This window comes from Vicugna pacos, chromosome 3 (assembly GCF_048564905.1).
Source record: "Vicugna pacos chromosome 3, VicPac4, whole genome shotgun sequence".
NCBI lineage: Eukaryota > Metazoa > Chordata > Mammalia > Artiodactyla > Camelidae > Vicugna > Vicugna pacos.
This window is the reverse complement of record NC_132989.1, coordinates 26,459,688-26,480,444: the sequence shown is the minus strand read 5'-3', so window position 1 is coordinate 26,480,444 and position 20,757 is coordinate 26,459,688. Positions and strand designations below refer to the sequence as shown.

Below are 20,757 nucleotides of genomic sequence, written 5' to 3'. Positions count from 1 at the left end.
ATCCAGTCTGGTAAGTGGCTGTAAGGCCAGAAGCGCCCCCTGGGTGGACCCTATTTGTTCCCCAGGTCAGGAGCTGACCCTGTAAACTCCACCATGGTTAATGAAGTACCCGCAGGCAGCTTCAGACTGGAGGGCCTGCTGTGAGAGTATGCCTGTTAGAAGAGCGTGGAGGTCCTGGTCACTGACAACAGACAGGAGAGGGAAGACCAAGGTCTTAAACAGAGGGCAGAGGGAGGGACAGAGCTTGGGGAAACAGAAAAGGAGTGGGGGATTAAGACTATGCAAATCCACATGACTTCATCAGTTTGTAGATTAGATCCAAAGAAAACAGGAAAAAAAAATCTAGCCATGGCCTTATCCATAAGAGGTAGAAAAATAATACTGTGACACTACATTTTTTAAATATACCAGAGCTTAGTTATTCAAATCAGCAGACTTCTCATGGTGGTCACCTTGGGAGGGTCTGTATTATTATAAGGTGTCAACATTCAGTCTTGAGAGCGGGCACCCAGGGCTTCCTGGCCTCCTTACTGTCAAGAAATCCTCTGAGAATAGATTCAATTTGTGCAAACATGTTTACGCTTTAGGAGGCAAGTTGGCAGAATAAGCTCTGTGATCAAGCTATGTAACAGGATTTCTGGACCAGAAAAAGAAAAAGATGTCATCACACAGCTTTTCAGATTTGATGATCAGAAATCAGGCCTGTTCTCTCTGGGGTTGGGTGAGTGGCTCCAAAGGCACTTCCCCTAGGGTAAGTCCCATGGGCAGGACCTCTGTCTTGTATCTCAGTGACTAGCACAGGCCTGAGAGTGGTAGGCCCTCCCTGGGTCTTTGCCTCAGTGGCTCTGCTAAGTGAACTGAGTGAATGCTGATGTACCTTCTAATGTGCTTGGTCCTGTACGGAGGAGGCAGACCTAGGTTTCCTTATCTATGAGCCAAGCTCTGCCCCTCAACACCACAATGAGCCAGGCCAAAGCACATCCTCCATGGTGGCCTTTGGCTTTGTTTCTTCACTTTGCACTCCCCATGGTGACATTTCTCATGGCTTAACCCACACTGTATTGTGTCCCCTGAAAGGCTTGGTGATAAAAGTTTGGGAACCACTGCATATCAGTTCCTTCTCTTAGGGATCCATGGGGACACCAGTGTGTTAAAGGCTCTGAAAAGTCCTGCAGTCAAGAAAGCTGTTTCTCGGTGGTTTCCAAACTAAAACAAGTTCCTTTGCTGAGGAACTCAACAAAGTTATTCATATATCTATCTCAAAAGAGGGAATGTGAATCTAGGCGTCTCCTGATTTCAGCCATGTTTTGGTGGACTACCTCTTAAGTTTTGCCAAACACCTGGGTTCTGCTGAACAGTTTGAGCAATGCTAACCCAGACTTCTCTACATCCATCAAATCACAGCATGCTTGCTGTTTCTCTTCTACACACTGCTCATGCCCAGCAGTACCCTCACTGTAGTACTCGACTGCTCTTAATTCACCCCTTAGATACCTGCCCTATTCCCTTTCTGGTCTGTGGGCCTGCTTGTCCCCAACATCAATGAAAGTTCCATTGCAGCAAAAGCCACGTCATGTGTTTCTTATTTCACATCTCCTATACCTTCCAGCACCGTGCAGTGCTGTGCTAGGCAAAGGGGAGAGACTCCAAAGGGGCTTTCTGAGCTGAAGTCAAGTTCCCTTGAAATATCATTTAAAAGTACCACAGGAAAATGGGAGCAAAGATGATGCCTCAAAGAAACTACCCCAGTTTCCCCATAATAATACTTATTTTTATCCATCATTTTTTGAATGTTTACTACTGATGTCGGCTAAATTCTTAAGATGCAATTGATTGCTCTCCACAGCAATCCCAAGAGGTGGGGCTACTATTACCGCTGAGGCTGGAAGATCAAGGACCAAGGGGGTGGAGAATGGAGCCAGGCCCGCCGGTCCTGGGGCACTGACAAGCCAGCAGACAGCATCACATTTCAGGAGGAGCTCTGGGAAGAGGCAGCAGGGCTGCCGAGCCAGGTGCCCAAAGATGTGGGGAAGGAGCTGTCTGATCACCAGACTCAAACTTGTTCCAGATGTTGCCTTTTCCTTTTAAGTCTGGCAGATCACTGCGTTCTGCACCCAAGGGGAGAAACAGATGCCAGCTGCAAGTTTCAGAGCAAGATGCAAGGCCACAACCTCCTCCCACAGCCACCCCAGGCTGGAGGAGACCCCAGGGAGGAGTACCTGGATGGTCTCTCATCCCTGGAGATCTGCTCTTATAGAGGATCATCTGTCTAGGCTCTGATGGCCCCTGGCCTGCAGGGGCTGCTGACTGTCCAGGTACTCTCATGCTAGCCTGGTCTCAGCTCTGGCCTTACACCCTGGGGCTGGGCATGCTCAGCTCCTAGCTAACCAGAAAATGTTTCAAGAAGGTTTTCAGGAGTGTGCCAGGAGCTCAGGACAGAAGAGTCCTTCAACGCCAGTCTGAAGAGTATGGTAACAAGGCATCTTGGTGCTGAGGGTGATAAAGGCTTTAGGAGGAGTTGTCAAATGGCAGCTTGAAATAAACCAGGGGGAGTAGTCCTGAAACAGCCAAGACATTCTGCAGTGCCTGGTGAGGCCCAGCGAGCTCTGACCAACTGAAAGGACAACACACGAGTGGGCAGTGACAGCTCGCATCACCCTCCCTAAGGGCAGTCACCTCAGCACCGGAGCAGGACTACTGGGACTCCTTCCTCTCTGCTTTCACCCTAACGTTAACAGTTAGCCCCTGGTCACCTACACCACGCTGGCACGGGAAAGAACTTCACATGTATTCTCTCATTTCCATCTCATAATAACCCATGACACAGTTACTTCATTTACCTTCATTTCACAGATAATAAAATTGCGGCTTGGAGATGTGAATGACTTGCCTAAGGCCACAATTAAGAAACGTTGGTCCCACACCAAGGTCCACTCTCTAAACCACCCGATTTCTGCTGCCTCTACCCAATTTCTACTGAATATCGTGGCACCCCCCAGTGGTTTCCAGGCCTGGCCACCAAAGAGATGTCAACTTCCTGCTCCAGAGCTACCTGGCCCTAGGTAGGTCCTGCAGCTCAGCCACCCCGGAGTGTCCAAACCCCTCCTCATCTCTTCACTGGGGCCTTCTGATGGCAGGAGGCCTGGCTGTTTCAGCAGAGCATCATGTGACACTCCATCTCCATGCCTGCAATTATGTATGCCACCTGTTAGAGAAGACAGTGCCTCCACAGGGCCCTTCAGGTGACAACTAGACAGGCAGGGTAACTCTGGTTAACTGGTTAACAAGCATCCTCCAAGAAACATTTTCTGAAACCTACTCTCAGCACATGTGGTCCTGCACCATCACTGCCTTTTTCTTGCTTGTACCTGTCTCTGGACAAAGCTCTTCGGGCTGGGGAGAGGTCTTATTCTGGCCTGTATCCCAGTATTAGACACAAGGGACCTCTCAGTGAGGACCTGCTAACTGGATGGTACTTCCCTCAGATGCCTTGTATTGAAGCATGATGTCTGGATCACATCCTTAACTTGGCCCTAAGCTGCTTGAAAGCTGCTACCCTGGCTTCTCCCTCTTCCTACACCTTCTCCAAACTCTGGGAAGAAAAGAAGCTAGTGCCCAGCAGGTGTGCTGTGCACAGGTGAGTGGGTGGCAGAGCCCTTTTCCCAGCCCTCACAGGGCTGATTGGCACTGTCTCCTTCTCTAGGTCTCAGCTGATGTCTCATCCTCAAAGAAGCCTTCCTGGACCAGTTCATCGCCAGACCCCAGGTGCCTGAGCCCCTGGCCTGTTTACAGCCTCCACGGCACTCATCACAGTCAGTAACCATTTCAGTTGGTTGCTTCTTTCTCGCAGACTAGACTGTGAGCTCCATGGAGCAGAGACCATCTCTGTCCCCATCATCCCTGTGCTGTCACACAGAGCCTAGGACAGCGCTGGGCACACAGCAGGTGCTCAGTAAGCATGCAGAATAAATGGGAAAGGGTCTTCAGTGAAACAAAAGCCAAGAGCAGAGCAGAAAGCGAACTTGTCCACCTTTATTTCTCTCTCAGGGACCAAAACCAAAGTTCTGAGAAGGCAGATGCCCAGGACTTCCAACTCTCCACGTGTTCACACATTCCAGCCCAAGGGGCTCAGGGCAGATCACCTCCCGAGAGCTGTCAGTGTGAGGGCAGCACTGTTTCGACCAGTGGAACGAAGCAGCATTTTCACTGGACCCAGCCCGGGAGCTCAGCTCCTGACCCATCAGGCAACAGAACACAAGTGACCACAGCAGTGACCAAGCACAGCGCTAATGGCTCTGGACATACCCTAAGGCCCCATCACGCAGGCCAGGCGCCACATCAGGGGCAGGTACTAGTCAAGGGTCATGCCAATGACTCAGCCCTGCATGCAGGCAGAGGAAATGGCTCAGATTAAGCTAACTATAGCTCTGCTGGAAGGACTTGATAAAACTTAAAAAGATGTATTAGTCTCTAATATACAGAGGTTCATGTGGCTAATGCCAGAGTAAGGATTTGCCTTGAGTGACTTGTCCAGCTATAGCACTGGGCTACCCTGACCATTCCTACCACGCACCCTGTTGGGACCACTACTGCACTCATAACAGCGGGGGACAGGCATGGTGAGTGTGAGTGCAGGGTCAAGGTGCCTGGCCCCCATGAGAATGGACCTGCTGACCTGGACCTCATGAGTGCTATGCTCAGTTTCAGAGCCAGCCAGGCACAGATAAGGAAAACGGACACAAAGTCTGTGTGGCAGACAGCTGCAGCCTCAGACATGATGGAGCAGTGGTATCTCCCACCCCACACCCTGCAAACTAAAAAGAGGAAGCTTGATGAAAGAAATGAAACTGCTATTGTGCTTGGCCTGATGACAGTATCTATGAATACTCCAGTGTCATTCCGGTGCTAGGGACATGGGAGCATTTTGGAACCAGGAAACACGGGCTATCTGAGTTTCCACATCATGTCAGCTTTCCCATTATGCTCCAAAGAAGCTCTCACAGCAGCCTGGAGTTGGTGGAGCAGGGACTATTGCCTTCATTTGAGTTGTAAGGAAATTATGGTCCAGAGGTTAACTGACTCTCTCTGGGTCACACAGCATGTAAACTACCAGGCCAGACCTAGAAAATGTCCTCTGAGTCCTATAAGGACTTCTCCCCTGGTCTCCCTGCCCGGTTGACAGTGTTACACAGGGTCTTCCTGGGTGTGCCACACAAATTCTGGGCCTGTTTCCTCATCTGCATAGTGAGAAGACTCACACCTAGCTCACGCTACCAGCCGTGGCACCTAGAAGAGTCTCTGACAAGCAGAGGGTTAAAGTTCCAAATATATGCAAAGGTCTCACAACTGTAACACCAATCACTTTTCATGCCTAGATGCTTTTAACAGAACATAAAAACTTTATAACCCTCATGCCTGTGTTCTCTGTGGGGGAAACCTTGGTCTGGAATTATTGAGAGTCCTGGGAAAGCAAGAAGTGACCCAGCTCTTTGGCTGTCTGACTACACTCCTTTGGAAGAGGCAGCTTGTCTTGCTGTCTCCCCTTTCTGGCTTTAGAGAGGTGGCTGCCCCTGCCTGCCACCTATCCTGATCACACACAGAGTGAAAAGTGGTGAAAGAATTATAAAAGGGCAGCAAGATGTGCATCTCTTCTCAAGTTCTTTCCGGTTATATGTGACTCCAGGCAAATCTTTTTATGCACTGAGGCTGGTTTTCTCATTACTAAAAATGAGGGATGGTATCCCTGCCCAGCTGGCCTCCCACAGTTGCTATGGAACCACCAATAAGATTATATCTGGGAAAAGGACCAAGGACCCCCTGGGAGATGGCCGATTCCAAAACTGAGGCAGGGGAAGTTCGGGGGAGACGAGACTCTCTCATTATGTCAGAAAGCAGGAAACGTACAGAAACTGATGGAGAGTGAGCAAAAAGACATAAAAACCAGCTTAAAGGTCAAATTTGAGACAATTTGAGCATCATAACAAGTCATGACATGATAGTATATAACCCACTTAATTTTTTAAATCCACAAACCAATATTGATAGCACCAAAAAAAGGGGGCAGAAGGAAAGCTTTTCTTAACAGAAGAACACCAACTAATAAATGATAGAAAAATCACTAATTTATAACCACCACAGTGATAACTGATTCAGGTAAGATCATCAAGGAATGCTAAAGCTGCTGTGTGAAAGGTTGTGATACAGGATGTGCAGAAACCCAGACACCATCTTCATTGAACGACCAACATGAAGAGCACCAGTGACAGGACAAACCCATGTCAGCTGCCTCTCGATGTGACGCCAGAGAAAGACTCAACATCACTTACACAACTCGCCTATCAAAATGTTTAGCCTGAATTCAACCTGAATCTGAGATCAACCCAGATTAAAGGGCATTCTGCAAAACGAATGGCCCAGGCTCTCCAAAAATGTCTATGTCATCAAAAATTAAAACAAAACTTAAAAGCTGGGGAATCCTTTTATAGATTAAATAAGACTAGAGAGACCTGACAGCTAAATGCAACCAATGATCCTGAAATGGATCCTGGATTAGGAAAGAAAAGGGAACAAAATCATAAAGGATATTTAGGACAATTAAAAAAAATTTCAAAACAGACTGTATGATAGGTAAGAGCCAAAAATAAGCGTACGTGTGTGCTCACTCACACACACAGGGCAGAGGGAAATAGAGCAAGCAGGACAAAATGTTAACAACTGATGAATCTAGGTGAAAATGTTCACTGTACTATTCTTGTAAATTTCCTGTAGGTTTGAAAAATTTCAAAACATATGAAACTAGCAAGGTCCTATCAATCCTTGGAAAGTCGTGGTGTCCAGTGACTCGGGCACACTTACCTGTCAGGTACTCCAGGACAGCGGCCATGTACACGGGCGCCCCAACTCCAATCCTGTACTTGGGGTGGCCTTTCTTGATGTACCGCAGCATCCGGCCCACAGGGAAGATGACTCCCGCCTTGGCAGACCGGGAGGTTTTGGTGGACTTCTTCTTCCCACCCCGGCTCGACATGGCCGTGGCCCTGGAGATGGATCAGTAAGCACGCTGTGGAGGCAAGAGGGGCACCAGTCAGGATCACTGGGGACAGTGCATCTCCCCCTCCTCAGTGCACTCTGACCCCTGGAAGAAACGGGTCCTGCCAGCAGATCCCAATGCCTACAGCCACTGAGCGCCACGAGCCTAGTTTACACAGTCCCTCCCATGCACTTCGGCCCCTGAAAAGAGAATGGCTTAGATTTTCACTTTTTATACCATGACATCAATTTTATCAGCCACTTCCACTTAAATGTTACTCTGACAATGACTGCTCTTAAGTGCCTTGCCTTTATGCCACATGATGTAAAAGAAAATGGGATTTCTTGGCTACAAACTATACACTTGCTAAATAATTGTATTTTCATACACTTGAGACCAAGGCAGATAATTTGCTGAAGCCTTCATGAAAGAAAAAACTATGTCACCTGCCCCTAGAATGAAGATGTAAAGCAGGTATCTAGGTTCTTTGATGAAAGCAGCATTTCTACCTAGTGGTCCTTTATCTGTGAGAGGCAAGACCAGCTCACAAGAGTTCAGTTCAGTGGCCAGGCTGGAGTAAGAGGCCCTCTGAACACTTCCAGACTACTAGACACGCCTGTCCTTAGAGAAGACGAAGGAGAGTTCTTCTTTCCCTGCCCCTTCTTCCAATCCCCAACCCAAAAGCCCCTTCTTCAGCACCTTTTGTGGGATCTTCTCTCCTCTACCCCGAATGTGACTGGATCTAGGTCACCACTATCTTAACCAAATGCTCACAAACGTCTCCTAAAAAGGTCTTCTCACCATAGGCCACACTCTCCTCTAATCCACCTGCCCTCCGGTGGCTGGGCTATCTTCGTACATGCAAAGCCGAAAATGCTGTGGCCCTGGTCTTACAGTTTTCTCTGCTGCCACAATTTCCAAGATAAAATCAGGACCCTTGGCCTGCCATGCAATGCCCTAGAAATCTAGGCCTGGCACACCCACCCAGCTTTACCTGTGCTTCCTGCAGTCTAAACGTGAACACAGGGGAGTCCCCCAAACGCCCTCCTCTGCAGGGGCTATACCCTTTTGCCAGAACCTCCTTTACCCCTCATGCTTTTCTGCCCTCTGCTAACTCTTCCCTGAGTGCTCCAACTGAGCTGCTCCATCCTCTGGGCTCCTATGTGCTTCATGCCACAACACTGCCCCCATCTCTCCCATCATACTGTAAGGTCTCAGAGGGCTGCCCCTGACTGTATTCCTAATGGAGCACCACATAGTAAGGTCACAGCTACTTGCTAAATGCATTCACTTCAGGAACTATGCTGGGGACTGGAGACAGCAGTTCATGAGACAGATATGGTCCCTGCTCTCCCAGAGCTGATGGGGAAGAGAAACAATAACTAACCCTACAGTCATTTAAATGGTCATTGTGAAAGGCCAGTGCAGGGTGCTGGGTGAGGGGCTCTCAAGAGGCCTCAGCCTGTTCTGGGCACCAGACAAGCCTTGCCTAGAAGACATTTACGCTCAGACCACTGAACCAAATGGACAGGTCTCGGTAAACTGAGGTCAGGCTCTGTGATGTGTGGGCCCCTCCAGCTCTAACAGGTCCACATGGAGGCCACAGAGTTAGGAGTCCTTGTTATTTTAACACCTAACCCTACATTCAAGACATGCATGTCCATACCTAACATCAGGATAATCTCAGACCATCTGGCTGACAGAGATGGCCACTACAGCAGAGAGCAGATTCCTGGGCACTCTGGGGCAGCTGTGTGGACAGGCCCACTAGAATTAAGGGGGCTCAAGCCTTGGTTCTTGATGGATGCTAGAGGGGGCTCATGACCTCTGTGATGAGAACCCCGTACTTCACCCTGTCAAGAAGGGCACCAAGTCTTAACTGACCACAAGCACTAAAGAGTCCCAGGAGGGTCTGGTTTTTCTGAGACAAATAGCTGGCTCCACTTCTTGCTGTAATGAGCTCTGTTTAAAAACACTCCCTGCAAACAGGTGCCCATGCTCACTCTGAGCAGGAAATAGTATGTGTATACATGTGTGCACATGTTGTTTGCAGGGAAAAAGCTGTAACTGGGCTCCTAGCAGTCTTCTGCTTTAATACAAATGTGTTCCACAGACCAACCCAACGCCTTTAGACCAAGAGCTTTTAGATCTGAGTGCTTCCCCTCTTCCAGGAGAGGCCTGTGGTCAGTGATGACTAACACAGCTCAGGCCTGTTCTCACTGGAGCACAGACTCCAGCTCTGTCTCCAGGAAGACCTGTAAGGGTATGTTTGGGGCTGCCTTTGTGGGAATTGGACAATGTCCTGCCTCAGAGAGAAGCCATGATTCAGGGACCTGATGAGTCCCAGACACATTTATTCCTTAAAAGTAATCCTCCAGGGCTTTCCTCTGACTCAAGCCAAGAGTCTTTAGGTCGACATGCTGGTGACTCCCAGGTCCCTAGCCCAGCACACACCTGGCTGGTGAGTCCCAGAGCTCTGTTCTGACTACCCTGTAAGTCCCAAAGGCACCTCAACTCCTCTGGGTATCTCAGCCCCAGGGGTGGCAACATCATGCATCAAGCTACCAAGCAGGAGTCAACCTGTCCCTACTTCCCTGCCCACCTCCACAGCACCCAGTCATTAGCCAGGCTCTGTTGAACTCACTTCCGTAACTTCTCAAACTTCTTCCTTTCTCTTTGCCCTCCCTGCTTCGGTTCAGCTCTCGCTACTTCTCACCTGTCCTCCCCAGCACCAGTCTCTCCATGAACACCAGAGGTCTCTGCCCACTTTACTGATTCCCCATCACCCGAGACAGCCACAAACATCATCCTCCAACCACTTCTGCAGCACTGCTTCCTGCCACCCCTGCCCAGGCTCAGATGGCCCAGGCTGCCCCTGACTTCCTGACCTGTGATGTTGTGTCCAGAATGTCTTTATACATGCTGCTTCTCCTGCCTGTAACACCCTCTGTCCCCTTGCCAACCTGCTAAACTGATATTCACATGACCCCTCTTCTTGGTCCTGACCATAGACTGGAATTGCTCACTGCTCCGTGTTCTCACAGCCTATATCCTAGCACACATCTGTGAACCTACCTTCCCAAATCGACTCAGCTTCAAGCTACTCCATGCCAGGTGCTGTAGTCAACTCATCCAAAGGTCCCCAGGTCCCAAGAACGATCATAAACATCAGTGCCACTATGCTGGTAGAACATCATCTTGTCTCATCTGGCGCCAGGTTCCTCTCTAAATAGAGCAGTCCCAAGTCTCTATCCCCATCCCAAGGGGTCCATCCTCAAGAGAGTCTGTTCCTTGCCACTCCTCGTGTTCTTCCTACACTTCTAACTATCTCCAAGCTGCAGCCACAGCTATGGAAGAATTCTACTAAACTGTGCAGCCTCATGACATCCACTAATGTGTAGCAATGTTAAAACATCATTTGGAAAATCATGTTGTGCCTGTGCAGTCTCCAGCTAAACCCATACATGTGCCAGGTCCATCCTGCTCTTTAGAGGTCGATGGGACATGGGGAGCTATGGCCAGGCACCAACGTGGGGGGAAGAGAGTGGCTGTGACAGAAGTGCTTAATAACTTGAATTCCAAAGTCAGACTGACCTGATTCGAGCCACGGCTCCGCCACTTAGTGACTATATATTCTAGACTAGCTGATATAAGAAATAGCCCCACAGCTCACTTCTCACTTGTGAAAAGTTCCAAGTGGCTTCCATGGTTGGCTGGTGCTTCTCTACAGGATGATTCGTGGATCCAGACTCCTACCACTCTTCAATGCACAACTGCCAGCGTTACCATAGAAGGGAAAAGGCCATGGAGGACAACTCATAGGGGCTTTCAGAAACCAGGTCTGAAAGGGGGGCACACCATTTCTGACCAGGATCCATTGATTAGAACGTGATCACATGGCCACACCCAAGTGCAAGAGAGGTTAAGAAATGTCCTCTAGCTATTTGCTCTGAAGAAAAGAGGAAACAGCAGCCTCCGTAACATGACAAACCAACTTGAAAGGTAACCCTGAAGCCAGGTTCTGAGTGACCAGTCAAACCTGACTTTGACCCATGTCCTGCATCCAGCCTTTTCTGAGAGATGGACAGTCTTTCATCATAAAGAAAGTGGATTTTTACACACTCAGCTTCTCTTTAGGGCACTGACCTTGCTCACAGGAGAAATAGCAATAATACCTTGTCAAACTGACAAAGCTCTGTCCTTCCTTCCAGGAGGGCACCCTATTCAGCAAACCAGAAGCCCTCACCCCTGTAGAGGGCCCCACATGCTTTGAAGACAGTGATAGGTCTTCTGGCAACCCTGGCATCGTTCATCACTGAACAATGACTTGGCTGTCTTTTTGACTGTTACCAGGCCAGGAAATGAAGATTCTGTGGTTGGTCCTGAAGGGATCTCTGTGGTCTTTATCTCTGCAACACCTCTAACTACAAATCAATCACAATAGACACAAACCTTCTCTGCAGAAACCCAAAGCTCACCCTGAGACACACTAGGGAAGGGGACTGTACAAAGAGGAGCCAGGATCAAGTGAGAAGCAGGTCTCTGACCACAGGCCTCCCAACAATGGAGATGTGATAAGGACAACGCGACCTGTCCTCAAAGCACAGGACAAATGATAAGCCTGGTTGTGAGGATCCCGTGAATAAGATGGACACAAAACATAGAGGAGCAGCAGAGATGAGGAAGGCAAAGGGCCATCCTACCTACCACACCATTCTATTCCTAGCCCACAGGGCACCCTAACTGGCGCCTTGCTGCACAGCAAACCACCTTCGTTCCTACCTCCACCCTTTGGCACATGTCACTTGCTCAGTCTGGAACGCTCTCTCCAGCCCTCAGTTTGAAGCAGTCCTACCAATGGACCCAGTGCCTCCTCTGGTGATGGAGATCTATCAAGGAGCTCCTCCTCTGCATTCCTGCAGTGGCTGTGCCATATGGCCCCCAGTCCCAGCCTAGCATGGAGCAGCCCCATGTCCAGACTCCACGCAAGGCCCTGGTGACCTCTGGCCCACTATGCCTATTTCAGCAATTGGGGACCCACTCTGTTTCTTCAGTAGACATTCCTGTAGTGGACCCTGAGCCCAGCTAAAAAATCCCTTATAATGAACCTCAGCCACCACTGAAGTATGTTCAGTTGCTCTTCTCAGTCTTTATAAAGTGCTTTGCAAATGCAGCTTCTAGCCCTTCCTTCCAACCTAACTGCCACTTTGGATACAATTTCTGTAAACATTCTAGAGCCAGCTTCCCCAATCTCAGCACTGGTCACACTGTATCACCACTACCTATTTCCTTACCTGTCCTGATGGGATGGACCAGGCTACTCTGCTCACCACTGTATCTCCAAAACCTACCACCCTGCCTGGTTCCTGGAAGGCCCTCAAATGCTGGCTGGGTGGTGACTGATTAGCTGGCATTTACAGTGAATGGGGTTCTCCTCACAAAAATGAGGGCAGCATTTCCAAAGGCCACAGGATTCATCAAGAAGTGGCAAGAGAGAGATCAGTCAGGGACTTTCTCTGGGGCCAGTCTCTCACACAATACCTAGCCAATCTCTGTGGGAGTGCAGACTCAAAATTCACGGAGCTTGCGGCGCACTACCTTGGGGTTTCCCAGGAAGGGAACATCACAACTTCCCTGGTGGCTGATGTAGGAGAATGCAGAGGCCTTCCGACTCCCTGACGATTCTATGGCTCCAGCAGCCTCTCTTCTTGCCATAAGATGGGCTCAGTAACACAGACCAGAAGAAAATACTTACCTTCCTCATAACTGTAAGATGCTGACATCTGTTAAAGTTGCAGCATAGAAAACTCTTAAATAATCAGGGCACTCACAAAACCATCAGAATGCTCAATGGTTAAGTCTTTTATTATCTAAGTGATGAATGCGTGCATATTGATCTGAACTAAATATTGATTAGAACTGCTGGGAGACTGCTAGTCAGACAACCCTAGCTCCAGCACCGCAGGATGGAGGGATGTGAGCTATCAGCATTCAAGTCACTGTTAGGGAGGGAGGACTGCCCCGTCCACTCCCTGCAGCTAGATAAATGCCCAAGTGTCCACATACATTTGTAACCTTCCCATCAACTCCAATCATGAAGGCAAACCTGAGACACTTTATTCTTCAGCGCAGGACACTAATCCTGTTTATAGCATTCTCTTCGGTTTACTCCTATTGTACCAAATGATTAACAGTATCACTGCTGTCACATCCCCAGAGACATGTGGATATTCTACACAACTATCCCTCACAGAGCTGGGGTTCACAAGCTACACTCTGATTGGCTCAGAACAGAGACTTCCACTGGTACTCTGGCCAATCAAGAAAAACACCTCTCTCCATTCATTAAACACTACATCTTAAAATGAGCTGGATGATTAAAGAACTTACAGTCTACCCTCAGTGAACCAAGAGCTCGCAAACAGGGAGAGAAGGATAAATTGAGACAGTAAATAAACTCTAAACTCCACATTTTGCTCCAGCAGACATCACTTTTCTTAAGTGCTAGGTTTTTAGTGGAGGGAAAAAAACAAAACCCAAACGTGACTGTTACTCACTACAAGCAGGAAACAGCAGGAAGCTAGTCTGGGATTAAAACCTCATCTCTGCAAACTCACTCTATGGTGTGTTCCTGAGCAACACTGGTTGGAACCAGCACAGTATTTCAATAGTAAGGGGCTGTCTGCCTGCTTCATAAGGAAACTTTCCTTCACCCCTCCTCCCTCTTTTAAAGGCTGTGCCAAACTCGGAGCCAGTCACTCCAATGCAAAGCCATCAAAGGAAAATGTGAGCTTCAGTAGGGCAAGACTCTGGTCAGTCTTGGCATCTAGAAGCTATTCAACACTTGAATAGATGAAGTATTCCCAATAATAAAGGACACCTGACCAAATCTTCCTCTTACCCAGAGCGTGCAATGCCTTATTACTGCTCTAAGGAAGAAGTCTAAACCCCCCAATGTGTTTCTCCTCAGGATCCTCTATGATTTGGACCATTTGGCCCTCTAGCCTCACCCTCTAGGATCCGGCCATCCTGAGCCTCCGGCAGTTCCCCCACATGACTTCCTGTTCTCATTGTTCTAAGACTCTGCACATGGTGTGTAGGTCTCAAACACTTGTCCCTTCCTGCCCTCCTCTGCCTGGCCAACTCTTCCTTGGCCTTTCCGTGCCTGTTGAGGGCTTGCTCCTGGTTAGGTTATTGTCCTGGGAGCCACTGTGGCCTCCTGCACTGAACTTGCAATAGCTGCTTGTCTGCCTTCTCTTCATGTCAGCTCCCCAAGGACAAGAACTGGGCTTTTTCCTATTTTTTCTTTACTAGATTGCCAGTTTATCATAAAAGGACATAACTCAGGAACAGCCAGATGGAACAGATACACAGGGCAATGTAGGGAGCTTCCATGCCCTCTCCAAGTGTGCCACTCTCTCCAAATCTCTACATGTTCACCAATCTAGACAGTCTCTGAAACTTGTCTTTTGGGTATTTTTGTGGAGGCTTCATTACACAGGAGGCATGACTGAATAAATCACTGGCCATTGGCGACTGATTCAACCTCACCCCCCTCCCCTCCTCAGAGGTAGAGAGACATGGCAAGACCGGGCATTTCTTGATCAGGTTCTGTCTCCAGTACCTAGCCCTCAAGAAACTGATTCTCAAGAAATATTTGCTGAAAGACTGCAAGACATTGATCCAGCAGGCTTGATCCAAGCAAACAAGCTATACAACTCTTTGCAATGAAGAGCTGACTCACTTGGGCTCACTCATAAGAGCTGAGGTGGGGTGCAATGTACTTCTAAACCTACAGAACATGGAAAAGGACCCATAGGACAGGTCTGGGCTCCACTAACCTCTGCCCCAACCCAGCCTATATGCCAAGAATGGGGCTCTGAAAAAGCTGCCACAAATCTAAGGGCACACTGAAATGAGAGCTAAAGGCTGCTGCAATTCTGATGAACACCATATATAGATTCTTGCTGAGTTTTGTCAGGTTGAGGTTTTCAGTTTGTGCTTTGGTTTATTTTTAAATGAACTTCCTTCAAATGGCTTGGGGCAGCATTAACTCTGAAGCTATTAGAGGCAGGTCCTAGAATACGTGTATGTATTCCAAGCATCTCTCTGAGGAAGCCATGAGGGCTCTTCCCAAGATCTGCTGTCTCCAGGACCAGAAGAAAAGGCAGACTGAGACGCACCACTCCCTGACCCTGGCCCATTTGGTATAGGCCAAGCCAGTGACTTATAGTTGTGTATCAGAATGCTGTGTGTGATGTTCCAGACAACTCTCAAAGCTGAATAAAACGTGAGCCATCCCGCCCTCATTCTAGAAGCCCTGCCTCAGTTTTCACTTACTTTAACCCCTCCCCTCCTCCTTAATGCCTTTATTAAGGGATCAGCATTAACAATCTTAAGAGATTAAAGCAACAGTAGATTGGAGAGATTTCCCACTCTCCTAAAACTAGAATAAAGAATTTAAAGTCTTGAGGGTTTAAAAAAAAAAGAGAGCGAGAGAAAGAAACAGGTTTAAAAACATATATTCTCATCAGCGAACCTCCTGTGCAAGACCGAGATGCCACTGCCCAGCTTTGGTTAGTTGTGTACAAGGGTTATTAATTCCAGTTGCAGGCATGAGGTGTTCATTTCGGAGCTAAAAACTCCTCTGACAGCAAGACTAAAAACCTATAGGTGATCTGGAGTACGTGGATTCCACCTAATTCACAACTAGTGTCTCCCACTCTAACCTAAAACTGTTCAAAACTCCCTGAGTCCTCAGAGCAGGGAGCCTTGGAACAAAGCACTTTCCCCCTTCTTTAATGATAAAAACCTCAAACCACAAAGGTGGAAGAAAGAGAAAAGCTAGCAGGAGTTCCCCTCTAATTGTCTATTCTTATATACTGTTTATTGGATCATTAAAGTCTTACAAGGACTTCATGAGAGTTTTAATTATTGAACTCAAGGTTAGTCTCAGATGTTTGCACAGAATTCTCTCACTTTCAAACTCAGGAATATTTGCCCCTAACATGTTGTCTAAAAGAACCTTCCAAACAATCTACTAACAAGATCCTTGAGTGATCCGTGGCCCCTGCACGAGTGGAGGCGGGGCAGGCCATCTCGCACACCTGTTGTCAGGTAACTCAGCCGGCAACATCCTGCGCGTTCACCTCCTCACCCCCCCCACCCCCCAGCGAGTCTCTCCTCTCCTGGCCTTCTCCACCTGAGGAGCCTACAGCCTTCAGGAGTTACCTTAAAAACAAACAAAATAAAACAAAAAAACACCTCCCAACCACAAAGCAAACAAAAGGCCAAGCAAGAAACAAGCCAGAGGAGAGGGGGTTCCCATGGCCCCTTTCCAGCCTCCCTGGACAAATCCCTCCCCGCCCCTGTCCTGTTCCAATCCGGGAGTATCCCCCAACCCCCGGCCCTACCCTCCCAAAAGACGCCTACACCACGGCCACTTGGGGCTCAGACCCAACTTACTGTGCGGGGGGCCGGCAACTCGTGGGCGGGTGGGCACCTTACCAAGTACAACTCCGCGCACAACAGCTCCCAGGCGCCCAGGCCCAGGCTGGCCGGCCAGCGCTGCCGCGCCTCCCCCGGCCTCGAATCCAGCCCGCCCGCCCCGAGAATAGTCGGCCTGGGAGGCGCCAGGGCTGTTTTCTGCCCACAAAAGCACCCAGGCGCGGGCAGGAGAACGCGGTTCTAAGAGAAGTTGGCTTCCGGGTTTGCTTTTTGAACAAAACCAAAGGGAATCCCGCGCGGCCGGGGCAGGGCCTGGAAAGGAGCCCTGCTCGCGCGAGGCCCCGGCGTGGGCCGCGGCGAGCTCGGCAGCCCGACCCCGGCCGAGCGCCGCCCTGCGGGAGCCAGACCCGGCCGCTCCCAGGCACCCGCGGCCGGAAGAGCGCGGCTGCCGGACCCGGGCGGCTGGGAACGGGCGTGCGGCGAGGGGGCCCGCGCGGCACTTACGGGGCGGCTCGGCGGCGGCGGCGGTGGCAGCGGCAGCAAGGTGTCCGGCCTGTGCCCTCTCGGCCGCTCGCGCCTTTTCTCTCCGCGCTCCTCGCTGGCCCGCCCGCCTCCTCGCTTCCCGCCCGCGCGCCCCGCGCTCGCCCCCTCCGCCCGGCTCCGCTGCCGAGTGAACTGGAACCAGTCGCCGCGGCCCGGGGCTTCCCACAATGCACAGCGCGCCTCTCGTCATATCCCATCCCGTCTCCGCGCGTCCGGCCGCCCCTCCCGCACCACGGGGGCGCCCCGGCCTTGACCCCAAACCCGTGGCTGCGCGTACAGGGGCTCTCCACGCTGTGCGGGCTGGACATCGGTAGGTCAGTCCCCTGGCCGCACCAAAGCCCTGGCTTCAGGCACCCCGCCCAGACACCGCACGCAGGGTCCTGCCCGAGTCGGAGACTCGCCCTGAGCTATAAGTCCTGGAAAAAGGTCGGGACCCCGGCAGAGGCACTTCTCCAGCATGTGTCTCTTCCTGTGCGTCTTGAGTGGCACACATTGAGCACCTACCGTGGGGGGACTTTCGCTGAGCATCCCTAGAAGCCACCCCATAAACGCAGGCAGGGAAGCACGACTGCTGTTAACGAGCAAGCACTTTTCCCTTCCAATCGGCGCAAACCTCCCACGCACCTCAGAACCTCCCGCTGTCTTTAAGTAACAAGCCCCCATCAAACCTGGTTTGCTCCGCGAACGACTACTGCACATCCGGCTCCCCTGGGGTTCTTCACAGTGACCTCTATATGCCTGATCTACTTTGTTGCATGGAAGCCGTTAGCTACTTGGATTCAACGATGTTCATTCTTGGGCCCAAGTTGGGACTTACTAACATAAACAGTAATTCCTTATCATCACACACATTTTTTTCAAACTGCAGACAAGCAGAAAGAGGAGGCGGCGATGCAAAGCCCATCTATGTATTCCTAAGTTGGTTTCTGACCCGAAGGCGTTAGTGACTTTCTAAGTACTTAAACAGAGGTCTTCCCTCTCCTCCTCTCCCCCTCCATTGGCCAGAGTGTGGAGAAGATAGCCACCTCAGCTGTCGGCCTATTTCGATAACAGTACCCACCTGGTAGTTGTTCCCTGGCTGCTGGAGGTGGTGGTGGGAGGTTATGAGAATCATTAGAGGCCCCTCCTAGCCTTCAGGCTGCCCCTATAGCAGAGGTGGTAACCTCCTCCCTTCACCCTGATGCTTACAATGTACTTTAAAAGTCTGCAAAGCAGTGTCCAATACATACCATTCATGTATTCATTAATTCAGTTAAGTGGTGTGGTCATACTTTGTGTAATGCACCAATTTGGGTGATGAAGATGAAGCCCTGTCTCCACCTCTCTCCAGAAGGTTCTACCCTCCTTCCTCTTCCCCTATAATTTGTGTGCCCTGTTCTTCCACTTCGATCACATGTGCTCTCACCCAAACTGGCTCAGAGGGTTCCACCAGCTTTTTTTCCTAATTGCAAAGTAAATGCATGCTCATCATGTAAAATTTGGAAAATAAAAATGCACAAAAAATAGAAATCACCCTAAGTACAAGACTAGGAGAGAACCACTGCTCCCTTCCAGCCTTTGTATCCATATCTACTTAATATTAAATATATTTAGGTTCTTATGGCATTTAGGGCTTGTCACCTGCTTTTTAAACTTAATGATCTTTTTGAACATTTAACCAGGTATTCTACAACAGCTGTTCTCCAACAATGTGAATTCAAAATACCTTTGTCTTCTTAAATTACTGAGGACTACAAAGAGCTCTTGTTATGTGGGTTATATCTGTCAATGTTTGCTCTATTAGAAATTAAAACAGAAAAATCTTAAATATTTATTAATTTATTCATTTTTAAAATGTTAATGCATAAACAAGTTACATGTTAATATAAATGATGTATTTGTATGAAAAATAACTATTCTCCAAACAAACAAAATTTAGTGAGAAGGGTGTCATTGTCTTGCAATTTTGCACATTTCTTTAATATGTGGTTTAACAGCTAGATTCTCACGTTTTCTGTAATTCAGTCGTTGCTATCTATTGTTTTAAGTATATGAAAAAGAATCCAGCCTGTATGAAAAAAATACAGATAATGTATTTGGGGAAAAAAGTAGAGAATCTTAAGAGCCTTTTCAGATAACTTTGGATGTTCTTATTTGATACTACACCAAAACCGAAAAAGTAGTAGTTTCTTAAAGATTAACTGTAATGCAGAATCAAACCAATCAATAAGCTTTTGAATTTGGTAACATAAAAATCCATTAACCTATCTTTTTTATTATCCATTATTTTTAATGTATTTATTTATCTTATTTTTTTTTTATTATCCATTATTCTGATGGATCTTTTTTAGCCAAGCACAATTTGGTAAAATCACTCATTTGACATTTGGAAAATAGTGGTTCACTGAGTTATACGAACCTTCTAATCTTCCAAATGTGAACTCCTTTCATTGCACAATATCAAAAAATCATATTCCTTAATATCACCACTGGTATCAGCAGAAGGTTTGTAAGTATTGAGAAGTCTTCAAGCTCATGGTGACAGATACAAATTTCCCAATATTGTAATTCTTGCTTGAATGTTCAAATTTATCATTGGCAACATAGTGTCACAGTTACTTTTCTTGAAGTGACAAGTTCATTTTAATCATTTTCAGGAAAATGTCTACTATTTACACAAGGCTACATTATGACTTTCCTGAGCCTTATGCATTTTTACCTTCTTGGTCCCCTTCCTCCATTTAAAAAGAAAAGACAAGACAAGACTGCATTGGTATAAAGACAGATATATTACCATGATATATTACAACTGTGCCTCATGGAGAACTCAGCCTTGCACGCACCCTGGTCTGAACAACCACAGTTTCCCTGTCAATCAGGCCCAACTTCTCCTTGAAGAGCAAAGCAGAGGCCCACACAACTTTGTGGGCTCACGAAAATGTTTCAGATTCTTCTAAAGTCAGAAGAAGAAAACAAGGATTAATTCTTGTAGATCAAATAAAACATTCTAATATACAATGTTAATATATTTGTCTTTATACCAATACAGTTGTAAAATATAATTTTTGTGTCTTTTTATAGAAGGGACCTACAAAAGCAAAACTGCCTGGGGCTGATGAAAAATGTGGTCCTGCTGTCAGTTGCTGCTTCAAGTAAAAATAGTGTCTCGTGAAAAAAGCAGCTTGTTTTTCCCACAACTCAACCACAAAGATGCTTTTCCTCAAGGCAATCACCCTAGTTTGTTATACAGCAGAAGTACTTCATACATACTTCCTATGTAGTCACATAGAATATTTTAAAAGGTGTTCTGAAGGGTCGAGAATCAATAAAATTCATAATTTTTACAGCTTCATCAAGGACATTCTTAAGTGAAACTGTTGGCAATGAAAGATGAAATAATTATTAGTACAGTTTGTTGTGGTTGTTGCAATGTGCCAACTCATCAGCAGTTTTACCACGATTGTTTTTGCATTACTGGTGCAAAGACCAACACAATGAAAAAGCTAAATAACGTCTTAGCATTATCATGAAAAGTCCCGGAAGGAGTCTCAGTGACCTTAGGGGATCTGAAGACCCTATTTTGGGAACCACTGTTCCAAACATCCTGGGGCTGTACTGCTGTTCAGTTCACCAGTTGTTACTGGTTGTTGTTGTTTTTCTTTCCATTTCCCACTCTGTTATAAAGACCTGTCCTTAGAAATACATTTTTGTGCACATCTGACTGTTGAGCATTAAGTTCTTAGAAGTAGAACTGCTGG

General features: G+C 48.0%; 1 protein-coding gene across 6 annotated transcripts in view; it reads right to left on the bottom strand.

Moving 5' to 3' along the window:
• Positions 1 to 17,193, bottom strand: part of MACROH2A1 (macroH2A.1 histone) — a 76,495-nt gene extending 59,302 nt beyond the window's left edge. For 3 of the 6 annotated variants that reach the window (XR_012068616.1, XR_012068621.1, XM_072957144.1), the window contains exons 1-2: positions 16,982 to 17,180; positions 6,856 to 7,060 (exon numbers count right to left, since the gene is read on the bottom strand). Coding sequence is in view for 4 of the 6 variants with exons in the window: in XM_072957144.1 (XP_072813245.1) it covers positions 6,856 to 7,027 (172 nt within the window). In the remaining 2 variants the exon portion in view is untranslated. Of the gene's footprint in view, positions 1 to 6,855; positions 7,061 to 16,981 lie in introns of all 6 variants that reach the window. The other 3 variants (XM_072957145.1, XM_072957157.1, XM_072957153.1) reach the window with 3 other exon arrangements.
• Positions 17,194 to 20,757: the final 3,564 nt, after the last annotated feature.